Source organism: Leucopleurus acutus (assembly GCF_964270905.1).
Source record: "Leucopleurus acutus genome assembly, chromosome: 3".
Lineage (NCBI taxonomy): Eukaryota > Metazoa > Chordata > Mammalia > Artiodactyla > Delphinidae > Leucopleurus > Leucopleurus acutus.
The window spans coordinates 2,093,658-2,120,183 of record NC_139145.1 but is presented as its reverse complement, the minus strand read 5'-3'; the positions used below and the strand labels follow the sequence as shown (position 1 = coordinate 2,120,183).

Genomic DNA, 26,526 nt, shown 5'->3' with positions numbered 1-26,526 from the left:
CATGGTTGGATGATGGAAAAGCAACGCCTCCACCTCAAGAACCAGCCCCGCCGGTCTCACTTGCTTCTCAGGGAATCTGAACCCTTCGGGTCCAGGCTGACCCCAGAGCATAGACAGTGGGTCTCTGGGAGTTACTTGGCCCGAGCCAAGGACTGTCCTCAAGGGACTGGTCCAGAGGCCTGACCGGGAGGGTGGCCGTGACCCAGGGTGCTGGCGGCAGACGCAGAGACGAGAGGCCAGGAGGCCTGGATGGGAGGGACGAGGGCTGCCCAGCTCCTCTCCCGTTGGGCTGGGCGCTGCTCCTTTGAAATAAACTCTTTGCCCAGGCCTGCTGGCCCAGTCCCCAAGCAGACGCCTTCTCCTGCCTGTCTCCACAAGGTGAAAGATAGAAATTAAACCAGGAGGGGCCATGTGAGGACCTTGAAAAGACTTTCGGAGGCAGGGTCTCTCTGCCCTGCAACTGCTGCTATCGGGGCCAGTGCATTCTCTGTGGGGTCATCCTGGGCACTGCGGGGTGTGGAGCAGCATCCCTGGCCCTGCCCACTCATGCCAGGAGACCCCCCCCCAGTCGTGACAACCACAGATGTCCCCAGCCAAGCATTCCTGCAAGCTAATATGAGGCATTCATGGCACTTACCTTGGGCAGAAAATTTAGTGGGCGCCAAAAACTTCAAGATTAATGGCAGTTAATGCAATATTTTAACAATCCGAAATGAATGCAAACAATCCATGATGAACAAAATGTCAAAAAAATTTTAAATTTTGTTTAAGTATAGTTGATTTACAATGTTGTGTTTAATTTCCGCTATACAGCAAAGTGACTCAGTCATACATTCATATTTTTTTCATATTCTTTTCCATTATGGTTTATCACAGGATATTGAATGTATTTCCCTGTGCTATATAGTAGGAACTTGCTATTTATCCATTCTACATATAATAGTTTGCATCTGCTAATCCCAAACTCCCACTCCATCCCTCCCCACCCTTGGCAATCACAAGTTTTTTCCTCTGTGTCTGTTTTTCTTTTGTAGATACGTTCATTTGTGTTGTATTTTAGATTCCACATATAAGTGGTATCATATGGTATTTTTCTTTCTCTTTCTGACTTACGTAGTATGACAGTCTCTAGTTGCATCCCTGTTGGCTGCAAATGGCATTATTCTTTTTGATGGCTGAGTAGTATTCCATTGTATATGTACCACAATTTCTTTACCCATTCATCTGTCGATGGACATTTATGTTGCTTCCATGTCTTGGCAATTGTATATAATGCTGCTATGAACATTGGGGTGCCTGTAACTTTTCAAATGATAGTTTTGTCTGGTATATGCCCAGGAGTGGGATTGCTGGATCATATGACAGTTCTATTTTTTGTTTTTGTTTGGCCACATCATGCGGCTTGTGGGATCTTAGGTCCCCGACCAGGGATTGAACCGGGGTCCTCGGCAGTAAAAGCACGGAGTCCTAACCACTGGACTGCCAGGAAGGTCCCTATTTTTAGTTTTTAAAGGAACCTCCATACTGTTCTCCATAGTGGCTGCACCAATTTATATTCACACCAACAGTGTAGGAGGGTTCCCTTTTCTCCACACCCTCTCCAGCATTTATTATTTGTAGACTTTTTTTTATTTTTTAATTTTTATTTTTTTAAAATTTTATTTATTTATTTATTTATGGCTGTATTGGGTCTTCGTTTCTGTGTGAGGGCTTTCTCTAGTTGCGGCAAGTGGGGGCCACTCTTCATCGCGGTGCACGGGTCTCTCACTATCGTGGCCTCTCTTGTTGTGGAGCACAGGCTCCAGACGTGCAGGCTCAGTAATTGTGGCTCACGGGCCTAGCTGCTCCGCGGCATGTGGGATCTTCCCAGACCAGGGCTCGAACCCATGTCCCCTGCATTGGCAGGCAGATTCTCAACCGCTGTGCCACCAGGGAAGCCCTATTTGTAGACTTTTTAATGATGGCCATTCTGACTGGTATGAGGTGGTAACTCACTGTGGTTTTTGATTTTTCATTTCTCTAATAATTAGCGATGTTAAGCATCTTTTCGTGTGCCTATTGGCCATCTTTGGAGAAATATCTATTTAGATCTTCTGCCCATTTTTCGATTGGATTTTTTTTTTTGTTATTGAATTGTAGGAGCTATTTGTATACAAAATGTAAAAAATTTAAATACAGATTGAACAGTACTGTGCCATTTTAAAGTGAGACAAAATGAGGAAGATATGCCCTTTATACATTTTTAACGCAATATTTACTGAACACCAACCTAGTACAAGACATTGTAGGAAGATTTTTTTTTGGAAGATATTTTTATTTTATTTATTTAGTTATTTTTTAATTTAATTTAATTTAATTTTAATTTATTTTATTTTTTGGCCGCTCAGCGTAGCATGTGGGATCTTAGTTCCCCGACCAGGGATCGAACCCACACCCCCTGCATTGGAAGCACAGAGTCTTAACCACTGGACCACCAGGGAAGTCCCCCTTTATACAATATGTTTTTATGTAGTTTTTTTAAAAATAAGTTTATTTATTTATTTATTTTTGGCTGCGTTGGGTCTTTGTTGCTTCGTGCGGGCTTCTCTAGTTGCAGTGAGCAGGGGCTACTCTGTTGTGGTGCGTGGGCTTCTCATTGCGGTGGCTTCTCTTGTTGCAGAGCACGGGCTCTAGGCACGCAGGCTTCAGTAGTTGTGGCTCGCGGGCTCTAGAGCACAGGCTCAGTAGTTGTGGCGCATGGGCTTAGCTGCTCCGCGGCATGTGGGATCTTCCCGGGCCAGGGCTCGAACCCGTGTCCCCTGCATTGGCAGGTGGATTCTTAAGCACTGCGCCACCAGGGAAGTCCTTTGTGTAGTTTTTGATGGTTAACTTTCCCCTCCCTGAACACTGAAGTGGTTGGAAAAGTATTGAAATGTTGAAAAGGAGTTGTATGAAAACTCACAGAAGTTTAAGCCTAAATATTGTACTTAATCTGAACCTGAAGTTATTAAAATTTTACTTTTGGCTTTCACAGAAGCAAACTGAGATATTTTCATTAAAACCATTAGCCATTACAAAAATACATAAAAACTCGTGTATAGGGGCTCATATTTCCTTTTGTTTCAGGCTTTGATGGGGGGCTGTGGGACTCTCCACATCTGCATGAGTTAGAAATTTTTTTTAAAAAAATCGAGTAACTTATCTTAGAATCCGTCACTTATAGGTATTTAAGTGGCATCTACTCATTTATGTCTGAAATAACCTCACTCCACAGATATTGTTAAAGTGGCAAATGACAGGAAATGAATGTCCTTTGCTAATAGACTGGTTAGTAAATGTTGGTACCAGGCAGCCGTTTAGAAACTGAGGATGATGTGTTTTTTTTAAAATTGAATTGCAGATTTATAATGTGTTAGTTTCAGGTGTACAGCAAAGTGATTCAGTTATACACATGTATGTATATTTTTTTCATATTTTTTCATTATGGTTTATTATATTGACTATAGTTCCCTGTGCTATAGAGTAGGTTCTTGTTGTTTATCTATTTCATTTATAGCAATGTATGTTAATCCCAAACTCCTAATTTATGCCTCCCTTTCCCCCTTTCCCCTTTGGTAACCATAAGTTTGTTTTCTGTCTGTGAGCCTATTTGTTTTGTAAATAAGTTCATTTGTATCATCTTTTTAGATTCCACATATAAGTGATATCATATGATATTTGTCTTTGTCTGGCTTACATCACTTAGTATGATAATCTCTAGGTCCATCCATGTTGCTGCAAATGGCAATACTTCATCCTTTTTTATGGCTGAGTAATAGTCCACTGTGTACATGCACCACATTATCCATTCCTCTGTCAATGGACATTTAGGTTGCTTCCATGCCTTGGCTATTGTAACTAGTGCTGCTATGAACATTGGGGTCCATGTATCTTTTTTTTTCTTTTAATAAATGTATTTATTTATTTTTGGCTGCATCGGGTCTTTGTTGCTGCGCGCGGGCTTTCTCTAGTTGCAGGAAGTGGGGGCTCCTCTGTTGCGATGCGCGGGCTTCTCATTGCGGTGGCTTCTCTTGTTGCGGAGCACGGGCTCTAGAGCGCAGGCTCAGTAGTTGTGGCTCGCGGGCTCTAGAGCGCAGGCTCAGTAGTCGTGGTGCACGGGCTTAGTTGCTTCGCGACATGTGGGATCTTCCCGGACCAGAGCTCAAACCCGTGTCCCCTGCATTGGCAGGCGGATTCTTAACCACTGTGTCACCAGGGAAGCCCTCCATGTATCTTTTTGAATTAGAGTTTTCATCTTTTCCAGATATATGCCTAAGAGTGGAATCACTGTATCATATGGTAATTCTATTTTTAGTTTTTAAAGGAACCTCCAAACTGTTCTCCATAGTGTCTGCACCAGTTTACGTTCCTACCAATAGTGTTAGGAGGGTTCCCGTTTCTCCACACCCTCTCCAGCATTTGTTTGCAGACTTTTAAAAAATATTTATTTGGCTGCTTTGGGTCTTAGTTGTGGCACGCAGGATCTTTCGTTGCAGGCTTCTGTTTGGGGCACACAGGCTTAGTTGTCCCACAGCATGTGGGATCTCAGTTCCCCGAACTAAGATCGAACCTGCAACCCCTGCACTGCAAGGTGGATTCTTAACCACTGGACCACCAGGGAAATCCCTAATTTGTAGACTTTTTCATGACGCTTTGTGCTTTCCAAAGTGGCATGGCTTCCAGGAAATAAGCGATAGGTGTAAAATGTTTGTGCAGAAAAGTGTGTAGAACATGCCACTACTTGTGTTAAAATATACAAAGCTGCTGTGGACTGAAAGTGTCTCCCTGAAATGTATATGCTGACACCCTAACCCCCAGTGTGGCTGTATGTGGAGATGCCCCCCCCGAAACAATTACGGTTAAATGAGGTCAGAAGGGTGTGGCCCTGGTCCCCTAGAATTAGCATGTCCTCAGAGTCCCTGGAGAGCTCACTTATTCACGTCAAGGAGAGGCCACGTGAGGATGCAGTGAGAAGGGGGCTGTCTGCAGGCCAGGAGGTGGGCCCTCGCCAGGAACCAACCCTGCCAGAACTGAGCTCAGACTTCCAGCCTCCAGAACTGTGAGACATTCATTCTGTAGCTTAAGCTGCCTGGCCTGTGTTTTGTTGTGGCAGCCCAAACAGACTAATAAAATAGCTCTTCTTCACAAATAGAACGTTTCTAGAATTTTCCAGAACTTGGCAGGAGTTGGAGGGAACTGCCTGTATGCAGTAATCCTCGTGTACCCGCTCATTTTTGTATCCCCGGTGATGGTTTAACACGTCTACAGGTTCTGATGTTCCTCCTTCAAGGCACAGAGCCTAATTCTCCTCCCGAATCAGGTGTGGAGCAGGAGATGGCCTGAGCGCCCTGAGTAGGTCATAAAAGGCACAGAGGCTCTTCCCTGCCTGCTCTCGGGCCACTGTGTAGTAGAGAGGCTCAAGCAGCGTCTGGGAGGCCCACGTGGGGAGGAGCCACGTGAGGGGGCCTCCGGGAAGCCCCGACTCCCCATCCCATCCCGGTGCCACCCTTCATCATGCAGCCGATGCCACCACTGCAACCTCATGAGGGACCCTCAGCCAAGACCCCCCCAGACAGATCACTCCCAAATTCTCGCTGAGAGATAATGAATGTTCGTCTGGAGCCACTAGGTCAAGGGTAACTTTTTAAGGCAGCAATCGATAAAAACCCCGTGCAGGTATTATCCACTAAACATCTGAAGTAATCAAACCATGTCTGCCAGCCGCTGGGAAACTGCAGATTTGCAGTTTTGGAGTTGAAAGGCTCCCCGGGTCATCTGGGCCCCTGGGCCTAAAGTCAACATAACCAAGCCCCAGCATGAGCACGTGCAGGCCAGCAGGTTTCAGGGTGAGGTTTAATGCCATGTGTGTTCACACACCAAAGTTATTTCCACCAACGTAGGAAACCTAACTCGCGCCGTGTATTTCCTCAAGGTCAATCCCAAGAGCCTGGGCCGTTCCAGATGCAGATGGAAGGGGCCAGCACCACCAGACACCTGGAGGGGGAATGAAGCAGGGTGAGCAGCAGATGCTGAGCGCCCAGTAAGAGCACAGACGCCGCCGACAGGCTCTAACACCAGATCTGGCTGTGCCACTTAGGAGTCTGTGAAATGGGGATGCGCGTGCACTCTGGGCTGTCAGGTGGGCAGCACAGCGCCGGGCTCGTCAGTGCTCACAGCAGCCCGCCCAGGGAGGCCAGCCTCCACTTTCCTGTCTGTAAAACGGGGCATCCCTCCGCCCCACCCAGGGTGCAGGCTCAGCCTCCAGGACTGAGCCCCGAGGGGCAGCGCCCACTCCCCAGCCCCACAAACCGAGGCTGCTGGCTGGCAGCTCTGCGCCACCAGGCAGGAGGCTAGTGCAGAGCTCCGCCCTCAGGCAGGGTTCTCCAGGTGTGCCCCTAACACCTGCCGGCCCAGCCCTGGACCTGCGGGGAACACTGCTCCTCTGCTGCTCAGGAATCCCGGGCTATACCAGCCGACAGCTGCTGAAACTTACCGGAGGGGTCCGAGGGGGATGGGTTTAATTAATCGTCCTTCTTGAACTTGCCGTTGATGTAGGGCACCCAGTCCAGAATCAGCCGCCAGTCAGTGGCCCACACCAGCCCCAGGGCTCCCACGGTGCCCCACATGCCCACTGTGGGTAACCTGCAAGAACGGGGGTCAGGCCTCACCCTCCCGGTAGCGTGGCCGGATCCCCCCCATCCCAAGCTGCCATTTTTCAGGTGCCCACACCACCCCCACGCACCGGGCCCTGCCCAGCTTTGTGGACACATCCTGCTGATGACCCCGAGGGCAGGCACCAGGCAAGTGACCCTAAGGCAACTCCATTCCCATCTGCTTTCATATTAGGATATGCATGAGGGTTTTTGTTGTTGTTTTTTTAGTAAATTTATTCATTTATTTTTGGCTGCACTGGGCCTTCGTTGCTGCACACGGGCTTCCTCTAGTTGCGGTGCACGGGCTTCTCATTGCGGTGGCTTCTCGTTGCGGAGCATGGGCTGTGAGCGTGCGGGCTTCAGTAGTTGTATCACGTGGGCTCGGTAGTTGTGGCTCGCGGGCTCTAGAGCACAGGCCCAGTAGTTGTGGCACACGGGCTTCGTTGCTCCGTGGCATGTGGGATCTTCCCAGACCAGGGCTCCAACCCGTGGTCCCCTGCACTGGGAGGCAGACTCTTAACCACTGCGCCACCAGGGAAGTCCCTGATTAAGGTTTTATTTGAGGAATTCCACTAAAAAAAAAAAAGCCCAAGCTTGTAAAGCATAAGGATATCTAAACTTTGCAGGTAGGCACGTTAATGTGGTTTGCAGCAGCTCGATCCCTGAGACAGCCGATGGACTGAGGGAGGTGTGAGTTATCAGGGTCCCTGTCTCACAGATGAGACCAAGGCACAGAGAGGGCAAGCCATGCCCCCGAGACACACAGCCCACCGGGTGCAGAGCCGAGGCAGGGACTCCAAGACCACCACACTCCACATTTACGTCCATTGATGGGCAGGGTCCAGGACGGCCCCAATAGTCCCACCTCCTGGTGTTCACACCCCTGTACAGCCCCTCCCCTTGAGGTCGGCAGGATCCAGTCACTCGCCTCTGATAAATCAAATATGAGGGATGATGGGCTGTCACTTCTTTCGTTTTGGTTTGGTTTTCTTTGGCCGCACCACACGGCTTACGGGATCTTAGTTACCCGACCAGGGATTGAACCCAGGCCCTGGCAGTGAAGGCGCCGAGTCCTAACCACTGGACCGCGAGGGAATGTCACTTTTGAGATGGACTTTTAGAGACTGGCTCCGTCAGGGCGTGCTCGTTTGCTCTTACCCTCTCTGCGGGGAGCCAGCTGCTAGTTTGTGAGCTGCCCTGTAGAGGGGCCCCTGTGGCAGAGGATTGAGGGTGGCCCCCTGCTGCAACCACAGGTGTGACCTGGAAACACATCCTCCAGTAAAGCCTTCAGATGAGACACTGAGCAGGGGACTCAGCTGTGTTCCAATTCCTGACCCACAGTAACTGATAATGAATGTCTGCAAAGCTGCTGCATTTGGTGGGCTCTGTTATGCAGCGACAGAGAACTCTCACAGGCTCCATCGCTGGTCTGTGCAGGGGCAGAATTTGTGCATGGGTGCCCACTTCACCGGATCGCCATAACCCATGGGCCTGGGGTGTTGGGGTGGAGAGATGGAAGCAGCGACACCCCCTCCCCAACCTGCCTCACCAACGACACCCCCTGCTCTCTGGGGAGACCCTGGGGAGAGGCCCGTACAACTCAACTTTGCGCCTTGGTGGGGTCCCGGGTTATTGCTGCTTTTGGAACAGGCTCTGGGGCAGGTGTCACGAACAGAGAGGGAATCTTTCCTCTCACTGCCCAACAGCTTTGAGGGGTGCTGAGGTCAGAGAAGCCTGCCCTCAGGGAGGCCTCCACCGCCCGCCCCGCCCCGCCCCGCCCCGCCCCGCAATCATCCTGGCCACTCCCCTTGGGGCCCGGTGGAGCTCACAAAGAGGGAGGTGGCCACACGCCTGACCTCCACGGGGCACCGAAGGTGATGATGCTGCTGACAGTCCCTCGTGGGACTTCGTTACACCCTCACCACCTCTCCTCCCCCTCCTCACAGGAAGACGCCCGGAGGAGCGGAGTGCAGAGTACCCCGCTGGTGAGCGCGGATGCTCCGAGACTGAGACCCCACAACTCCATAGTGTCTCCTGGGGGTGAGTCCCGCTTCCTGGCCTCAGGAAGCCAGTGTGGGTGAGACAGGACTGCACCCACCCCCTTTATTACTTTACATCAACCTCATGCCGTGGATCACATCGGTTTAATTTTTTTCTGGTCCACGACCTAGAGCGTCAGCCAGGAAAGTTCCGTTTATCGCTGTGTCTCCGGCACCCGACTCAGTGGTAGGTGCGAGCACACATCAGTTGCTCAGTGGGTGCTGCTGCCGACTGAACGAAACCCTGGATGAAGGGGTCGCTGCTCTGACCACGCGCAGATGGGGACGGACCGACAGCGCCCGGAGGCTCGAGCCGCCCGCGGTAGGGGCTGCAGGGGCCGCTGGCGGTCCCACCCGACGCCAGGGACGGACTTTCGTCCTGAGCCTGGGTCGCCCCAGCTGTAAAGCGCCACTGTCACTGTCCACCCGAAGGTCCTTGCCGGGGCTCAGGGACACGACTGCGGAGTACAGGCCCGATGTTTCTCAGCGCCTCACGTCGTGTGCTCCCCAATCCCGGCTGCCACGTGGGGTCACCCCCATCCCACTCGCCTCCCACGGAGGTCAGTCAAGGACAGGCGCAGCCCTCGGCTTCACAACAACGTCAAACAAAAGCAAAGCCAGGAGCGCATAGGGTCAGTTTCCAGCCCCAGGAGCTGAGCCGAGGGTGCTGGGCGCGGACTGGGTGGGCACCATCGCGGCCCCCAGGCAAAGCGCCTCAGGGTCGGGGGCCAGCCACTCGCGGGGCAGACCGCGCCGCCGCTCTGTGCCTCAGTTTCCCCATTTGGGACCTGGGAGGACAAGGGGTCCGGGGGCGGTAGCCGCATCCTCACCAGTTTCTGGCCAGCTGGCGGTAGCGCGGGCCCACGAACCGTTCCAACATAGCGGCGCCGTCTCAGCTCAGGGTGACCCTGGCCCCGCCGGCTCGGGCGTACTGCGCAGGCGCGGCCCCAGCAGTGCGCAGGCCCGCAGGGAGGCCCCGCCTCGCCCTGCCCGGCTCAGCCCAGCCCAGGCGGGCTGACCGCTCGAGATCCGGGGACCGCCGCCGCTGCGCGCGCAGACTCGGAAAACATTTGCACTCACTTCCGGGGAGGGTCTGAAGAACGCAGACTAGAGTGGGCGGGCCAGGGAGGCGGGGCTTTCTGACCACGTGACGTGAGTACGCGGGGTCTGCCTCTCCGCTCCGGCGGTCAGAGTGGCCCCAAGCTGCGCAACGTCCAGCGACTAAGTGTGGCCCGCGACATTTGACTGGTGAGTTTGTGTCCTTATTACGTGCCAGAACTTTATTTACAGTTAAAGAAACAGGCCAAACAAGGAAGGGTTAAGCCCAGAGTCGCACAGAGGGGAAGGGTGGGATTTGAACTCCCTTTTGGAGGAATTAGGCGTTGTCACTGGACTCGCTGTGTGTGGGACCTTGGCCAGATGACAGCGCTTCCCCGAGCCTCGGTTTGCTGGCATTTTGTTGTCTGTTGCTCAGAGGCTCGGTGGCAAATTGTTTGCACGTTTCGATTGGGAGTGATTCCTCATTCCGGCAGCAGAGGGAGGCCTGGTTCCTCGCGCTGTCAACATTCAGGATGCCACCTGTTAGCTGATGGACCCAGGACAGGTGGGTCCTCCTCCCTCGGCTTTCCGCCGCCCCAGGCTCGCTCGGGCTCGCCTTCTTTCACCGCCTCCGGGGTCCCAGCGTCGAATGCAGGCTTGGAGATGCGGACTGGACACCGTGGGGTTTGTCTGCCCAGCCCAGCCCATCCTGCTGGGATCGGCCCCTCGGCACCCTCCAAGACTGCGGTTCCCAGAGGGCTGCAGGTTCTCACCTAGCCCTGGCCTCTGACCATGGGGTTGGTTGGAGACCATGGTCTGGGCAGGAGGGGTGCTCGTTGCTATTGAGTTGGACATTGTTTCTCCGCCTTTCCAGTTGCCCTGGGATTTTTGAGCTTGGGATCAGAGAGGACCTGAATTAAGTCTCTGTCCTCGATGGAAACTTAAAAAGTGGGATGTAGGGGCCACCCTGGAGATTGTAGAATCTGAGACAGAGATTAGAAATCATGAGACAGAGACTAGACCTGCGTGAAAAGATGAGCAGAGGTGGGCATAGAGGCCTTGGGGCTGCAGGTCCTGGATCCAGCAGTTTCTGAAGCTCTGCTGCATTGTTCCTTCTGCTTAATGCACTTCAGCTCACTAGGCAGAATGCTTTTCATTTCAAGTGATAAACGAAGAACAAAAACTGGCTTAAGAGAACAGAAGGAAGTTCTGTGGCATGTTAGATGGCTTCAGGCACAGCTGCATCCAGGAGTCTAGCAATATGATTATGAATCTTCTCTCTATCTCTCAGCTCTTCTTTCCTCTGTGTTGCCCTTACTCTGTGGTGAACTCTGAGCAGAGGCACCCAGAAACTCTTGGTTGACATTACAGCAACCCTTGCAGGAAGATGGCACCTCTTTCCCAATAATCACAGAAAATGCCCCCAAGCTGCTTCTCATTCGAGTGCTGTGGAAACAGGGCAGAGTTGGCCCCTCTCATTTGAGGATGTGGGCTGAAATTGGAGGAGAATCCCCAAAAGAAAATACCAGGATTCTGTGACCAGAAGAGATGGTGGATAAGCAAGAACGGTTGGCCCCCCTCGCACCCTGCTGGCCCTCTGCCCTGGCCTCCTGGGTTCCATGCAGGATCCCTATCTGGCCCTCAGGAAACAGAACGACTTTTCTTGTCTTCATCAATGTGAAATTCACATAACATACAATTAACCATTGTAAAGTGTAGAATTCAGTGGTCTTTAGTACATTCACAAGGTTGTGCGACCACCACCTCCATCTAATTCCAGAACATTCCATCACCCCAATAGAAGCCCCGTCCTCATCAGCAGTCACCCCACCCCCCACCCCCTTCCCAGCCCTTGACAACCAGGAATTCACTCTCTGTCTATGCATCTGCTTGTTCTGGACGTTTCCCATCAATGGAATCACACCCTGTGTGTCCTTCTGTGTCTGGCTTCTCTCACTGAGCGTCCTGTTCTCAAGGTCCATCCACACTGTAGCGAGTGTCAGGGCTTCACCCCTTTTCATGGCTGAGTGATGTTCCCCTGTGTGGAGGGACCACATGGTGTTTATCCGTTCATCTGTTGGATTCTTTTCTTTTACAATTTTTACAACTTTACTGATGTATACTTGACCTACAAAAATGCACGTATTTAAAACATACAACTTGGTATTTCGACATATGTGCACACCCATGAAACCATCACAGTGTGGAGATAATGAACACCTCCCCCTCGTCCCCTGGAAGTTTCCTCCTGCCCCTTTGGGACCCCACCCACTCCCCCCTCCAGCCCCTACAACCACGCTACTGTGAATTAGTCTGCATTTTCTAGACTTTTCTACCGAGAATCATAGAGTATGTTCTGTTTGGTGTCTGGCTTTGTCCACGCAGCGTAGCTATTTTGAATCATCCAAGCCATTGTTTCCGTCAGAGTTTCATTCTTTCTACTGCTGAGTCGTGGACCATGGAGTGGGTGGACCCTTGTGTTTACCCACTGACCTGTTGAAGGACATTTGGGTGGTTTCCACGTTTTGGCGATGGGAAAGGAATCTGCAATGAGCAGTTGCATCCAGGTCTTTGTGTGGACGTGTGTCTTTGTGTCTCTTGGGTGGATGACTGGGGTGGACTGGCTGCTGGCTGACTTGTAGGGGAGGCTTATGTTTAACTGTAGAAGAAACTGCCACATGCTTTTATTATTGTTGAGGTGTAATTGATGTGTAACATGTTAGTTTCAGGTGCACCGCCAAAGTCTTTTCCAAAGTCCTTGTATCCGTTTGTGTTCCGACCAGCGAGGTATGAAGAGTCCCTGTTGCGTTTGGATGTTTTGCCGTTTTAAAAAAGGGCACAGATGCTGTTAATTTCCCATGGCTGCGTGACAAATGACCACAAGCTGGGTGGCTTAAAGCAACAGGGGTTTATCCTCTTCCAGTTCTGGAGACCATATGTCTGAGATCAAGGTGTCACAGGGCTGTGGTCCCTCCGGAGGCTCCAAGGGAGGGTCCTTTCTGCCTCTTCCAGCTTCTGGCCCCTGCCACCCCGCCCCCACCCCACCTCGGCATCCCTTGGCTTGTGGCTGCATCTCTCCAGCCTGTTGTCACGTGGCTTCTCGTCTGTGTCTCTTGTCTTCTGTCTCTTATAAGGACACTTGTCATTGATTTGGGGGTCACCCTAATCCAGGATGACCTTGAGATCCTTAACTTGATTACATCTGCAAAGACTCTTTTCAAAATAGGGTGCCCTTCACAGGTCAGGACGTGGGCCTTTCTTTTGTGGTTCCCATCACCCTGCTGCAGCCCGGCACCATCTGTCTCAGTCAGGCATGTCCCTTCCCTCCCTGGCCTGTGGGTGTCAGGGCTGTTCCAGGACCGGGCTCTGCGCGTTCTCTGTCAACCCTGGAGGGCCCGGTGGGCATCCAGCAGATGGGGAGCCGCAGGCTTTGAAAGGCTTGGCCTCAGGAACACACCTGCGACACCACTGGCACTGTCAAGCCACACACGCATCCACCGCCCCAGTTTCCCTGTGCCCAACCCCCTGCCACCAGATTTCTCTGACCTGAGTCAAGCAGATGCTCCTTCAAGAAATTTTCATGGAGCCAACCCCTGCTGGGACAGAGAGGCGACGCCTCCCCGGATAAGGATTTTGGCACCTTTAAGATATTTTTAGACACCTGTATTGAGATATAATCCACACACCATACAATTCACCCATTCAGTGTGCATCAATCATTCAGTGGGTTTTGGTGTATTACATTATTTATTTTAAAATATTTATTTTTTTATTTATTTTAATTTATTTATTTGGCCGCGCCAGATCTTAGTTGAGGCATGTGGGATCTAGTTCGCTAACCAGGGATAGAACCTGGGCCCTCTGCATTGGGATCCAATAAAGATGTTAAAATAAATACATACACACATACATACTAACTCAGGGAGTGGCCTTCTGCCAGGAGCCAGTCAGCTTCCACATCCCGGGAGCCCTTATTCCAAGTGCAGTTCCCTGGCTTTGCCCGAGGAACTTTGCTTCTAGAACAAGGAATCACCGTGGCCACCTTTCCCAGTGTCTGCGGCCTTGCTCACCACCACCCCATCAAACCCCGGTTGAGGGCTGAACTGTGTCCTCCCAAGAGGACATGTTCAAGTCTTGACCACCCCCCACCTCTGCTACCTGTGAACGGGACCTTATTTGGAAATAAGGTCTTTGCAGATGTGATTGGTTAAGATGAGGTCATGCTAGAGATTTTGCGGCCCTAAGGCAATGACAGGTGTGTGTGTAGGAGGGACACCTGGACACAAGACACACAGGGAGAGGCCACCTGAAGATGGAGGTGGAGATCAGGGTGATGCGGCTGCAAACCGAGGCACACCTGAGGCCCCCAGAAGCTGGAAGAGGCAGGCAGGAAGGACTCTCCTGGGGGGGTGGTGGTGGTCAGGAGGGAACGCGGCCCTACCACACCTGGACCTGGGACATTTGGCCTGCAGAATGTGTAAGAACAGATTCCTGTGGTTTCCAAGCCCCCTGCCCGCCCGCCGAGCTGTTTTAGCTGTCCAGATGTGCAGTGCGGATAAGTCCACAACACCCCGGGCCATCCTTGGTGGGATGTACTCAGGGCGCCTACGCCAACACCGACACCGGGGGCACCACCTTCCCAACCCCTCTTTTCATCTGTAAGCACACAGCAGCTGAAAGATCCAGGGACAGCAGAGTATTGTCATAAAATGTCACATTTATTGCTACAGTGCTGTTATGTACAGGTCTCCAAATCGACTTTAGAGGATCGTTATTAAAAATCCCAAAGAATTCAGCCAGCTGTGTTGACACTTATATAAAATTATTCTACTTAAAAAACTTTTTTTTGTTGTTTTTAAAAAAATCAGTTATCCTGAGGCACTCAGAGCACAATTTTCCCTGTAATTGTAGTTCTTCCCCTCCCCCAAGGCTACTTTTTCCCGTGCTGGGTTAATCTCATTATATATATATAAAATATATAAAACTTAAATTATATATGTAATACACAGTTCAAAAGTTTGTGGGCCTCGGGGGGGCCGCAGAGGCTCCTCAGCCCCTGCCCATCTGGGTCTGTGGGTTAGGCCCGAGGCAGAGGGAAACTGAGGCAGGTTCCCCAAAGAGAGACAAGACCCACAGACCAGGGGAGTCACCAAGGAGAGTCCCCTGATCGGTCTTAGGGGCAGACCCCAGGGGATCCCAGGGACCTGGAGGTGGCCCCGGCCCCAAGCTGGGATGTCCCGCTCGTGCTGGCCTTGGGGTTCTCTCAAGCTTCCCGTGGGGCACCCGGCCCCCAGCCGTGGGGAGTTCCAGTCTTGAGGAGTCAGGCCGCCCCAGTGCTCAGGGAGTGAGGGGGTTTGGGGGGAGACACCTGGGATGCTGGTAGGGTGGGGTGCACGCAGCCAGCCTGGGGGTACGTAAGGCCTCTCTGCAGGGGGTAGAGGGAGGGCAGGTGAGACCCCAGCAGGCCTGACCCCACACCCAGGTGACACGTAAGGTGACCAACCGCCCTGGACTTTGTTTAAACCTGGGAGAGCCCAGGCCGAGTGGGTTCCCCTGAACACACGGGAGGGAGGGCTACTTGGGGAGGCCTGGGAGCTGGCACCCAGGGCCTGAGAGCGGCTCAGCCTCCTGGTTTGCAGTGGGGCATCAACCCTGACAGACACACAGCCTGGGGGCCTTTCTGGGCAGGGGGATCCTGTAACTTCCCCAGTGCACACCAGGAAGGCCACTCGGGGAGCAGGGGGTTTCTGTGCCAGAGTTCAGAGAATGAAGAACGGGGTGTTTAGGGAGGCCCCCCAGCACCACGCTCAGCAACGCAGGCCCCGGGCCCAGGAATGCTGCTCCTCACAAAGTCCCGTCTGAGAGAGATCCCAGGACTTGAGGAGGGATGTGGGGCTGGCAGGCCGCAGGCAGGGGCCTGGGGGACCCGAGCTGCTTGCGGGCAGGAACCTCGGCTGTGTGACAGGGGAGCGTCCCTGCCTCCTTGGAGGTGCCCCAGCAGGGTGTCCCCCTTCCTGAGGGAGGGGAGCAGATCTGGCAGGGGAGGCCCCCACCAAGCAAGGGCCCACCTGCTACTTCGCAGGGAGCAAAACCACAAGAGCAAGCCCCCCACACTAGAACCTGAACTGGACGGCACCTGCCACCCCTGGTCCAGTGGCTCCCGGGGCGGGGGCACCTCAAGTTTACACGGGATCTTTTTGAAGTTTTTTGGCCACGCCACGTGGCACGAGGGATCTTAGCTCCCCGACCAGGGATTGAACCCGTACCCCCTGCATTGGGAGCATGGAGTCTTAACCACTGGACCACCAGGAAAGTCCTGGGGTCTTTTTAATACAACTTTTAATAACCTTGTTGATCATGAAATGCAATGCTCATTTCTAGAAACAGCAGCAAAAATAGCAAGACACACGAGACTTTTATACAAAAAAATTTGTTGCTTAGAAAACATACGCAAAAAAAGCTAAAAAAAAAAAGAGACCAAAGGCATCATTCTTACTAATTTTCTTCTACATTAAAAAAAAAAAACTCTCATAACTAAGTTTCCTTTTATTTTCCTTAAAAAAAAAAAAAAAAAAAAAAAAAACCTCTCAGGCGTAGGCACAAGTTGCTGGTTGGTGGCTGCCGACCAAGCTGGCTCCGCACAGCATTTCCCTCCTGTGAACGGTATGTTTGAGTCTTCACGTTTTATACTTAAGGCATTCATTTTCTTGTCTGACAACATGTATATACCAAAAACAAAAACAATGCTCCTTGCCGCCCAGGCCTGGGCAGCAGGGCCGAGACGCAGTTTCAGGATCCATCAAGCCAGAGGCCTGGCGGTGGTGTTGCCTCCGGAGCGCCCAGGGCGGTGTTGGCTCAAGGCTGACCACGGGCTGCGTGGGGTGGGGACCAGGCGCCTGGCGTTGACTGTCCCAGGTTAGACCAAGGTGGGGTCACTTGTCTGGGCAGCGTTCCTGTCACATGTGCCCGGCAGGGTTGTGGGCCTCGCCCAGGCCTGGGTGGGCGGCCGACAGCACCATCTGGGCATCTCCGACCACGCCGGACACCTTCTCCTCTTCTCGGCGCTTCAAGCAGGCCGCTTTGGGATTCAGGTTACGCTCTGGGGGGAGGGGGAGAGCACTGTGGGAGAGGGTCCCCGGGGGGAGGAAGAACTGGGGGGGGCCCGCACGGCTGCTCCATCTCTCGACCTGTCCCCGTCCCCGAGAAGGCCATACGGGCCGGGGGTCTACAGAGCAGGATGAGCGTCGGGGGGCGCCGGCGGCTAAGGTCCCCGGTGGGCGGGAGGGCGGGGCGGGGCCGGCCCGGGCGCCTACCTCGCACCTGCTGCTCCAGGCCCAGGATGACCTGCACGGCCTGCTGCAGGATGAGCAGCTTGGTCTGCGCCTTGTCCGACTTGAGGTGCAGCTGGCACATGCGCCCCAGCTCCCGGAAGGCCTCGTTAATGTCCCGCACGCGCACCCGCTCCCGCGCGTTATTGGCCATGCGCCTCTCCCGGTCCCTCAGGTCTTTCTCCTCCAGGGACAGCACCTCCTCCGTACTGCTGGGTCACAGCACCGGGGCCCCGTTAGTCCCGAGCGGGGGTCGTGGGGAGGGCACCCGCTGGCTGCGAGTGCGCATGCCGTGTGCCTGGCAGGAGGTGGGGCCTTGACCCCCACCCGCGCATGTGCATGGAGCTGGGCGCAGCCCTTGCCCCCGCCCGCTCGCCGTGCCCAGGACTGGCCAGGAAACAGGGAGGCCCCATGCCCCCCACCCCCAGGATGACGACCTTCCCCGTTCAGAGCAGCTGCTTGCTGGGTGAAGGAGAGCTAGGCCTGGGACTCCCAGAGCTCAGGACACTGAGTCCACAGAAGCAAACCAGCTCACAGCCTGGAGACCCCTCATGCCTGGGCGCCACAGGACTGCACCTGCCCCACGTTGGACCCTGGCTGCCTGAGAGCTGGGCCTGGAGTGGCCGCCCTGAGCCCTGCCTGGAGGACCCTGAGGCCTGGCACTTGTGCTCTAACCGCTGGGTGGCGGGCACAGTGTTGAGTCCCCCCAATGAGTCTGGAACAGGGGCTCAGAGAGCTGACCACGGGGTCCACACCCCAGCTCAGGCCCCCCAGGGGCGCAGCGTGGGGCTCTGCACGAACAACCTCTCCATCTGCCTGTTTCCCTGGGAGCCCGTCCTGCCCGCCCACCCTGCCCTCGGGCCTGAGCGACCCCCGCGGGTGGCGGCGGCGGCCGGAGCTCAGGACAAGCGTGCAGACCAAACTGACAGACAGGCCTCGGGGCCCCTTTCTTCCCTCAAGTCCCGATGGGGGCCGTGGGGGAGGAAAGGCCCGGGTCGCAGCCCTGCCGTTTCAGCGCTCGGGCGCAAGTGCGAGGTAAGGAGGGCAGCCGGTGGGAATGAGGAGGTGGGCGGCCAGGGTGGGGGAGCACGGGGGGCAGAGAGCAGAGAGGCGGGCGGGCGGACGCGGCGTGACGCCCATGCCGCCGTGGGGACGCGGAAACCCCAGAGCTCAGGGGACAGTGGGCGGCAGGCCAGGGCCCTAGCTCCGGTCCAAGCGACAGCGCTGCAGGAGAGAAAGGGTTAATGGGGCAGCGGGGGTGGGGTGGGGGTCGTTAAGGAATCAGCTGGAGAGAGTCACACAGCCTCCCTGACCCTCACTCAGCCTTGGGGATGGGGGGTGAACCCCACCTGCAAGTGGGGACCGATGGGCTCAGGCGCCCCACGAAGTGTCTGCTCAGAGCTAGAGCGACAGTGACATTCTCTGGGAGCCAGGGGACACGAGTCCCTGCCAGCCAGACTCTGGGCTTCCTCAGAAAGAAGGGCTGGGCAGGTGGAGTCTTTGGGGTCTGAGGAGACAGTTCTGTGCTAAAGTGCCCAGGGCTACAGGGCTAGGGGTCGAGAGTCTGTTCCTCTCACTTGAGGGGACAATGGGATGGGACTTCCCTGGCGATCCAGTGGTTAACACTTCCCCCGCTTCTACTGCAGGGGGTGCGGGTTCAATCCCTGGTTGGGGAACTAGGATCCCGCCTGCCAACGCAGCACGGCCAAAAAAACCCACTGGAGACAGCAATGGGGCCTGGCTAGGCAGAAGGCCCACGGTCAGGAGGGAGATGGTCACTGAGGAGGGAACGGCCACTGCAGAGGAGGATGGTCACTGGGGGGATAGTCACAGCAGGGAAATGGAAAACGGTCGCTGAAGGGGGACTGGTCACTGTAGGAGGCGGAAAGTCAGCAGGAGGAAGTCACTGCAGGGGTGATGTCACTGCAGGGAAAAGGTCACAGGGCAAGGGAGAAAGGTCACAGCGGGGGATGTCACGCAGGGGAGATGGGCTCCAGGAAGGGAGGAGGGGAGAGCGAGGGCAGCAGTGGGGGAGGGGAGCGGCGCCCCCACTGACCTCGCACCTGCTGCTCCAGGTTCAGGATGACCGACACGGCCTGGTGCAGGATGAGCAGTTTGGTCTGGGGCTTCTCACTGTTGAGGTGCAGCTGGCACATGCGCCCCAGCTCCTTAAAAGCCTCATTGATGTCTCGGACCCGCAGCCGCTCCCGCGCGTTATTGGCCACCCGGCGCTCCTTCTCCCGCTCAGCCTTCTGCTCTGGGGGGAGAAGGTCGTCCTCGTCCTCGTCCGGGCTACGGGGCCAGGGGCCAGAGGGAGACAGTGAGGCAGGGCCGGGCAAGGGCCTGCCGCGGCCTCGGGAGCTGGCGCCCCGTGCGTGTGCACGGGCGCCCTGAGAGGCCCCCGTGCGCATGCGCAGCCGGCGCCCTAACGGGGCGCGCGTGCGCAGCCGGCCTGTGGGGGTGGGGGGGGCGGCACCTGGTCCTGGTGCGCGGGGCCTTGAGGTCCTTCTTCTCGTCCTCGGCGGTGTCGGCCACCACGTTCTCTCCGTCCTCCTGCTCCTCCCGCTTGATGTCACCGGGCCCTGGGGCGGCGCCGCGCCCGAGATCTGCAACGGGCCGGAGTCAGGGGCCTCCGTGCGCAACGGCAAGCCACCCAGAAGCCCACCGAGAGCGGGACACCGGCCTCACGCCACACGCGGGCACCCGTTCCAGACCCCACGGACCGAAAGGCCTTCAGAAGAAAGTGCGCCGAAATGTCGTGGCCACTCAGGGGCGGAAAACTGTTTCCTAAAACGCTAAGGAGCTGTCCTCAAAAGAAACAGAAATCGATAAACTTGAATATATCAAAATTGAGAACTTCTCATCACCAAGAAAATAAGCGGCTGCGCCACTGGACAGAAGACGCCGTGACGTACAAGCCAACAAAGGGCAGGTCCCCACGATCCCAAAGAACTGCTACAAGTCAGTGCGGACGTGATGGAGAAGCCCGAGGGGAGCAGGGAGGGCCCCCGGGAGCCTGCAATCTGCGTCATCGCTTCAGGAAATGCTGAAATGCTGCGGGTCTGAGTATCGCTTATGGGTGTGACCGCTTTGGAAAACACTTTTTCCGCCTTATCTGGAAAAGGCGGGCACGTGTGTGCCCAGCAACCCTCCAACCCAGAATCACACCCGCCACCAGGAGACACGCTCGGAAGGTTCGGAAGAATGCCCACGCGTGGGCCCAGGTTGGGGCGGGACCTAGTGTCCCGTGAGGCCAGGGCTGGTCCTTGCATGGCAGCTGAGCAAGCAGTCGGGTGGGAAAGCCACCCAGTAGGACAGTGACCCACAAAACCCCAGGCCCAGGCCACATAAAGAGACCCGCGGCCGAGGGCACACAGCTGCTTGAAACCACCACGTGGCCGCGGGACTGGCCTGGGCTCTCCCGCAGCTGAACCGCACGACGCGGGCAGCGCTTAAAAGACCAGCTCGGGGGCTCCCTCAGAACTGCTGCCACCAGGCCGGGGCATCCTGGGCCCTGTGGGGGCTGAGCGTCATCCCTGCCCCTGTAACAGCCAAAGATGTCCCCAGACGCCACCCAGGTGTGCAGTGACAAAATCTGGACACCCAGTCAAGAGTCAGGCTGGTTCTGGGGCTGCAGGGTCCTCAGGCAGGCCTGAGGGTTGTGTGGTGGGTTCAGGGGGGCCTTGCGGTCAAATGCGCGCGCACCATGTGGCACAGCGCATTTTTCACCAGGTCGATGGGGGCAGGGTGGGTGGAGTCCTGGATCCTCCCCAGGCCTGGGTTTCACCGGCTGTTGCAGGATCAGCATTAACCGACCCTGGGAAGGGACCCTGTGACACCCAGGGCCCCAAACCCCAGTGGGCATGCGCAAGCCTGCCCGTTACCCCATTCTATGGCTAACCTCGTGCCAAGTGACTTTGCCCCTCTCGCTACTGCTGATTTCTCTGCTTCCCCAGACAGTTAACAACCCAGAACTCCACCAACGCCGCCCCACTTGCCCTGACGAGGCCCTCAACTCAGCATCCAACATAGTGCACCCTCCTCCAGGCCCCTCAGTGCCCGCCCCCCCGATCTGCCCGGGACCCTGGCCCCGCCTAAGACCTGCCCCACCTGGGACCTGCCCAGGCTCCCCACCATCAACTCCACTGTGTGCCAAGGACCCCGAGACCCCACCTACAGACTGGAACCGTACCTCCTCCTCCACATCTGCAAATCCTTCAAAGCACCTGGAAATCGCCCACCACTGCCCCCTCTTCGGCCCCTCACAGGCCAGTCCACAGCATCCACCCACACCATTCCTCCTGGACCAGCAGTCCCCCTCTGCCCTGTTTCCCACTTCCAACCCAAGCCCCCCCCACCCAGTCTTTCCTTCCAGCAGCAGCCACCAGAGGACGTCTATGAGCACCTGAGCAAGGCCCTGCCCCTCTTCTACCCACAGCCCTCCAGGGCCCTCACCTCCCTGGGGTAAAAGCCGAAGGCCCTGCACGACCTGCCCCATCCCCTACCCCGTCCCTTCCCGTCCCTGCCCTCCTCCCTCTCTCCCCCTCGCTCACTCTGCTCCAGACACACGGGCCTCCTTGCTGTTCCTCCAACACACAAGGCACAGCTCTGCCCCAGGGCCTTTGCACGCGTGCACCCACACACACACACACACACCTCTCTCCCCAGCACTCATCCTGACACGCTTCCTTCACCTTCCAGTTTCCGCACAAGTCACCCCCTTTCTCTGCCTGATCTGTTTTGTTCCCTGGTGCCGAGAAAAGTGTCAGACACACGATGGACACTAAACATATGCCTTTTGGGACTCTCCCGATTGACCGGGTGAACAGAGAGAGAGGTAGCAACCCACCCCGGAAGCAGCAGGGCCCCTCCCAACCCCTGTGGGATCCTGGCACCAAGCCATGTAGGGCTTTGGTGATGTGGCAGGGGGCATCTCCCCCTCTCCGCACCAGTGCCCAGTTAGTTACCCTGGACCTCAGTTTCCTCAACTGGAGATGCGGGTGGACAGTCCCGGGCCCACAGGCCACCGGGAAGGTTGGCGGGTGGCTCTCAGTCCCCATTTTCCAGAGGAGGAATGTGGCTCCAAGGAGGAGTGACACCTACTGGCGGGCCCACGGCATGGGCCACCCTGGGGTGCAGCCACCTCTGCACAGGGGACGTAACAGGGACTTACCGCTGTAGGAGTCAGGCGGCCGGGAGAGGTCGGGGAGGGCCACGTGGTTGTGCACGAGGCCGCCACTGCTGGAGAGGCCGTCCTCCGAGTGGCTGCCTCCCACCTGTGGACGAGGGGGGTTATCAGTGCTGGCCTGGCCCCAGCCGACCCCCCGGCCTGCCCTCACCCAGCACTCACCAGGCCAGCATGCCGCCCGCCCAGTGGCATGACAGCGCCAGCAAAGCCTGAGGCCAGCGGCCCGTGGCCGGGCAGCAGTCCGTGCACGTCCCCCGCTGTGCCCACGGCGTGGCTGCGGAGGACGTGGATGGCCTCGTCCAGGTGGTCCTCCATCTTGCTCTGCTGTGGGGTGGACAGGGGTGAGGGGCCTGGGCCGCCGGGACCCCATACAGCTGCCAACAGCATAGCTGCCCGTCGCGAGCCACAGGCTACGGCCACAGCTTTGGCCACCCACCACCAGCTTTGGACCCTATTCCCAACAAATTAGCTGAGAAGTTTAACCTGGTCGAGGGGCACCTGTCCTGTCGCACATTCTGCTGTTTCCACGACACCTGAGACCTCTTACAGGATGTGGCTCTGTGGCCATGGCAGACATGCGATGCCACCCCCCACCCCAAACGGGTGTCCCTGTGTGTTCACAAGCACCTCTGCTCCCTGCGCTCCCACGAGGGTGCACCCTCCCTAGCCCCCAGGACACTCACCAGGCCGTGGAGACCCCCATCGTAGCTGGGCGATAAGGCACCGGGGGCTCCTGCTCGAGGCCACTGTGACGTCCCTGGAAGGGGGCAGATGCGCGTGAGTGGGGGGGGGGGGGGGGGTGGTCGGTGCAGCCTGACCCAGGGAAGGAGAAAGGCTGGGCTGGGAGTCTGCGGCTGTGATGCCCAGACTGGCCACACAGGGGCTCCCACGCCCACAGAGCAGTCTAAGGGACCCACGTCTAAATCTCAGCCCAGCTGGCCCGACAGCTCTGCCAGGCTGGGGTGTGAACCCAGTGGGCAGGTCACATCTTTGAGCCTCAGTTTCTCCAACTGCAAAACCCACGGGGCAGGCGGCCCCTCCCAGTCCCGCCCCACCGGAGCCCCAGAGGCACCGTGCAGGCCTGTGTGCCCTCTGGAGACCGTGGCCCTCACTTCTCCACGGCCCCTCGCTGAGCCCCGGGTGCAACCTCTTAGGGACAGGGGACCCGGCCCCCTTGGCAAAGCCAAACATGGGGCATACAGTAGGTGCCTAATAGCTTCTGGGGTGAATTAATGCCAACATGCCCATGTCCTGGAGTCCAGGCGGGAGCCTCGGGCCGGCTGCTCTGCTTCTTGGGCATCCCAGGCCCGCCCCCCGCTGGATCCCACGTGCCCCTCACGCTCACAACGCATGGCCTGCCACGTCGCACCTCCTGACCTTTGCCTCTGCTGTGACCTAGGAGCATTGACTTAGAAGCCCCCCATCCTCTAGGGAGCCCTCCTCGACGGCCAAGGGAACGTGAGCTCTGAGGCATGTGGTCTGTCCAGCTCCCCGCCCACCTGGGGCTAGTCAGCAGACCCAGTCCCTTCCCCCAGCATGCTGCACAGACCTGCTAGGCCCTGTGGGGAGCCCACGGGGGTGGAGGGGCTGGATGAGAAGTTATTGCTTGACTGGTCTGGGGAGTAGATCTGTGACGGGGACAGGGAGAGAGAAAGGGCCACCACGTGGCTGGTCAGGAGTCAGCCTCCTGGGTCACCGACCCAGCCACCCACCACGTGCCGAGTCTCACCGAGGCCAGCGCCTTCCCAAGGGCGTCCCCAGAGCTGCCGGCCGTGGTTCCACGGGAGCCTGTGGGTGGAGAGAGGTGAGGCCCAGCCTCTGGGATGCAGCAGCCCCAGCACCTGGGCTGGGCTTGCTTGCCCCGGCTGACGGGGAGCTCCCTTCTGCACGCAGCTGCCTGCACGGATGCCGCAGCCTGGCCCTGGGCAGCCCCGGTCTCAGTCGGGTGTCTCCTGACGCCTCACCACGTACCTCCACAGTGCTCTGGGGACAGGCAGGCTGCGGGGCTCGGGGTGAGCAGCCCCCTCACTGCGCCTCAGTTTCCCCAAATGAACAGTGGGACCTACTCATCGAGGAACCACTTTGAAACGTCTGAGGGGGCCCGAGGAGCCCGAGCCAGGCAAGGGGGATGCGGTTAATGATGATACCCAGGGCTGGATCCTGAGCCCACCGGAGGTGTGGGGTGAGGGGGCCGTACCCAGGAGGCTGTCGGCACCGCTGACAGGGGGTGTGTGGCTGGAGACGCTGCTGTAGGCGCCCGTGGGGGCCGAGGAAAAGGTGGACACAGCCGGGAGCCCGCCGTTCACCTCTGCTCCGTGCAGCTGGTAGCCCTGTGTGCAGGGGACGGGGTAGGAGGGGTCAGACGGGGCACTGCCCACCCACCTCGCCCGCCCCGGCCACGGCCACCCCACGGGGCCTACCATGCGCTCGTGCTGGTGCAGGCCGCCAAACCCACCGCTGCCACTGCCGCCCACGGAGCTGCCGCCACCTGCCGGGAGGGGCAGGGGGGATGAGCCCCCGCCCAGCATGGGCCCGAAGCCCACCTGGCCTGGGGGGCTCCAGAGCTCGGCCGAGGGGTGCAGGCTGCCGTCTGCGGAGAGGGGAATGGTGAGGTGGGCGGGCAGAGGGAGCCCGGGCCCCGCCCCAGGCAACCCAGGCGAGCCCTCAAGTACCTGCCACGTAGAAGGAGGCAGGGTAGGTGCCGCTGGGGGTCTTGGTGGGTGGGTAGGCGGTGGTGTCCCTGCTGTAATCATCACCTGAGCTGGGTGGGTACACCTGTGCTGGGCCAGCGGGCATGGTGAGGCAGGAGGGGCCGGGCGGGGTTGGGACCGGCCAGCCCCTGCCTCGCAGCTCCCCCTGCTGGGTCTCCCCCTCCACCTGGAGGGCTGTCCACCCCACCACCCACTTCCCTGTGCTTCTCCAAACCTTCCCTCTAAAACCGCACCTCAGCCCCGCGTCTGAGGCTCTGCTCGCGTTACCACCTCTCTCTGCTGTTCCTCCTTCACCCCCACCTGCTGCCCTCCCCACAGTCCCAGCCTTGCGCCTGAGGCCTCTGTAGACTGGACCCCCAGCCCAGACTGCCTTTTCCCTCCTTAATCCAGTAAACTCCTATTGATCCAGCAGAGCCCAGCTGTGCCGCCCCCAGCACTGGAACCTGCCTTAACCCCAGCCCTGATCACACAAGACCTGGGGGCCTCAGAGGCAGGGCCCTGGGTGAATATTCTGCCCCAGCTGCCCCAGAGCAGTAAGACAGCAAAGGCTTTCAAGGATCAGCGCCGACCCTGATCGGCTGGGCACTGCAGGAAAGTGCTGGGGTCAACTGGCCACGTCTGCCCCGGCACTGGAGCAGAAAGCGGGGTTCAAGGGCCGAGAGATGGTAGGACAAAGTGGGCTCAGGGGCCTCTCAGCTCTCATGTTCCAGGACGTGACATCACGAGCTGAGTCTTAAAACAGCCTCTGGGCCTACGGCCTGGTACGGGCCACATCAGCCTCCGGGGCTCAGCACAGAAGGCAAGCAGAGAGGGTGGTGGCCGAGCCGGGGAGTCCAGCAAATTGCCTTTTCTCCCAACGTGATTAAGTCCCGGGAGCACGGGGCTGGGAGCCGCTGACGGCTCAGCACCATCTGCTGGGCCTGGCAGCCCGCCAGCCACCAGGCATGGGGTGAGGACAGAGGGCAGCTCCAAGCAGGGCGGATGGGGCGGGAAACCCTCTAACTGGCTGCCAGGATGCCCACCCGCTCCCGCTTCCAGGACCCCATTCACACCCTTTCTGAGGCGCCTCGGCCAGAGGAAACCACCTTCTCTTAAAGCAGGAGGGACCCAGGCTAGACCCAAGGAAGGACTTCCCGACTACCTCAGGGCTGGGGCCTCAGGGAAGAAGTCCAGCTGAGCCCATGGGGCTTTTGTCAGACCCCACGCAGGGCCAGCCCACCCTCAGGAGGGGGTCACGAGAGGCACTCGGCCTGTGGGGCCCGTTCGTCCCACAACTCACCGAGGATGGGAGACCCGGCGGCACTTTCCGGACTTTCTTGGGCTGCGTGTCTGTTGGGACAAGAGGAGTGAGCACCCCTGGCCAGGTTCCCGCCCTCACCACTGGGGCCCTTCCCGCTTGGACACTCCTGTCACTAGGGGGTGGGAGACAGTCCCACCCTGCAGCTCGGAGAAGAGACCCCCAAGCTCCCCTACTAAGAGAATGACTTAAACCAGGCTCAGGCCCACGTGGCGAACTCAGGGGGCGGGTGTGTGCCGGGAGCCGGGTCACAG

At 57.1% G+C, this 26,526-nt stretch overlaps 2 protein-coding genes across 4 annotated transcripts in view; both read right to left on the bottom strand.

Annotated features, from left to right (window-relative positions):
* Positions 1–5,853: 5,853 nt before the first annotated feature.
* Positions 5,854–9,639, bottom strand: UQCR11 (ubiquinol-cytochrome c reductase, complex III subunit XI). Its single transcript, XM_082835372.1, has 3 exons — positions 9,541–9,639; positions 6,512–6,660; positions 5,854–6,012 (listed from the first exon to the last, which is right to left on the bottom strand). Exons 1-2 carry the CDS (start codon positions 9,588–9,590, stop codon positions 6,540–6,542), a joined length of 171 nt encoding a protein of 56 aa, XP_082691498.1. The 5' UTR covers positions 9,591–9,639; the 3' UTR covers positions 5,854–6,012; positions 6,512–6,539.
* Positions 9,640–16,613: 6,974 nt separating this feature from the next.
* TCF3 (transcription factor 3) overlaps positions 16,614–26,526 on the bottom strand; it is a 33,631-nt gene continuing 23,718 nt past the window's right edge. Inside the window, exons 8-19 of one of the 3 annotated variants that reach the window (XM_082835265.1) lie at positions 26,255–26,304; positions 24,937–25,039; positions 24,685–24,854; positions 24,462–24,594; positions 23,994–24,052; positions 23,814–23,892; positions 22,948–23,021; positions 22,427–22,588; positions 22,250–22,352; positions 19,553–19,682; positions 19,133–19,368; positions 16,614–16,847 (exon numbers count right to left, since the gene is read on the bottom strand). In XM_082835265.1, the coding sequence (XP_082691391.1) occupies positions 16,705–16,847; positions 19,133–19,368; positions 19,553–19,682; positions 22,250–22,352; positions 22,427–22,588; positions 22,948–23,021; positions 23,814–23,892; positions 23,994–24,052; positions 24,462–24,594; positions 24,685–24,854; positions 24,937–25,039; positions 26,255–26,304 (1,442 nt within the window). In that variant the 3' untranslated portion in view covers positions 16,614–16,704. Of the gene's footprint in view, positions 16,848–17,122; positions 17,286–19,132; positions 19,369–19,552; positions 19,683–22,249; positions 22,353–22,426; positions 22,589–22,947; positions 23,022–23,813; positions 23,893–23,993; positions 24,053–24,461; positions 24,595–24,684; positions 24,855–24,936; positions 25,040–26,254; positions 26,305–26,526 lie in introns of those variants that run through there. The other 2 variants (XM_082835266.1, XM_082835267.1) reach the window with 2 other exon arrangements.

Excerpts from the sequence above, each read along its gene's own strand:
- UQCR11 (XM_082835372.1), bottom strand. The coding sequence starts at position 9,590 with ATGTTGGAACGGTTCGTGGGCCCGCGCTACCGCCAGCTGGCCAGAAAC. Across the intron at positions 6,661-9,540 it reads CGCCAGCTGGCCAGAAACTG|GTTACCCACAGTGGGCATGT; the intron begins GTGAGGATGCGG and ends CCGTTCTTGCAG.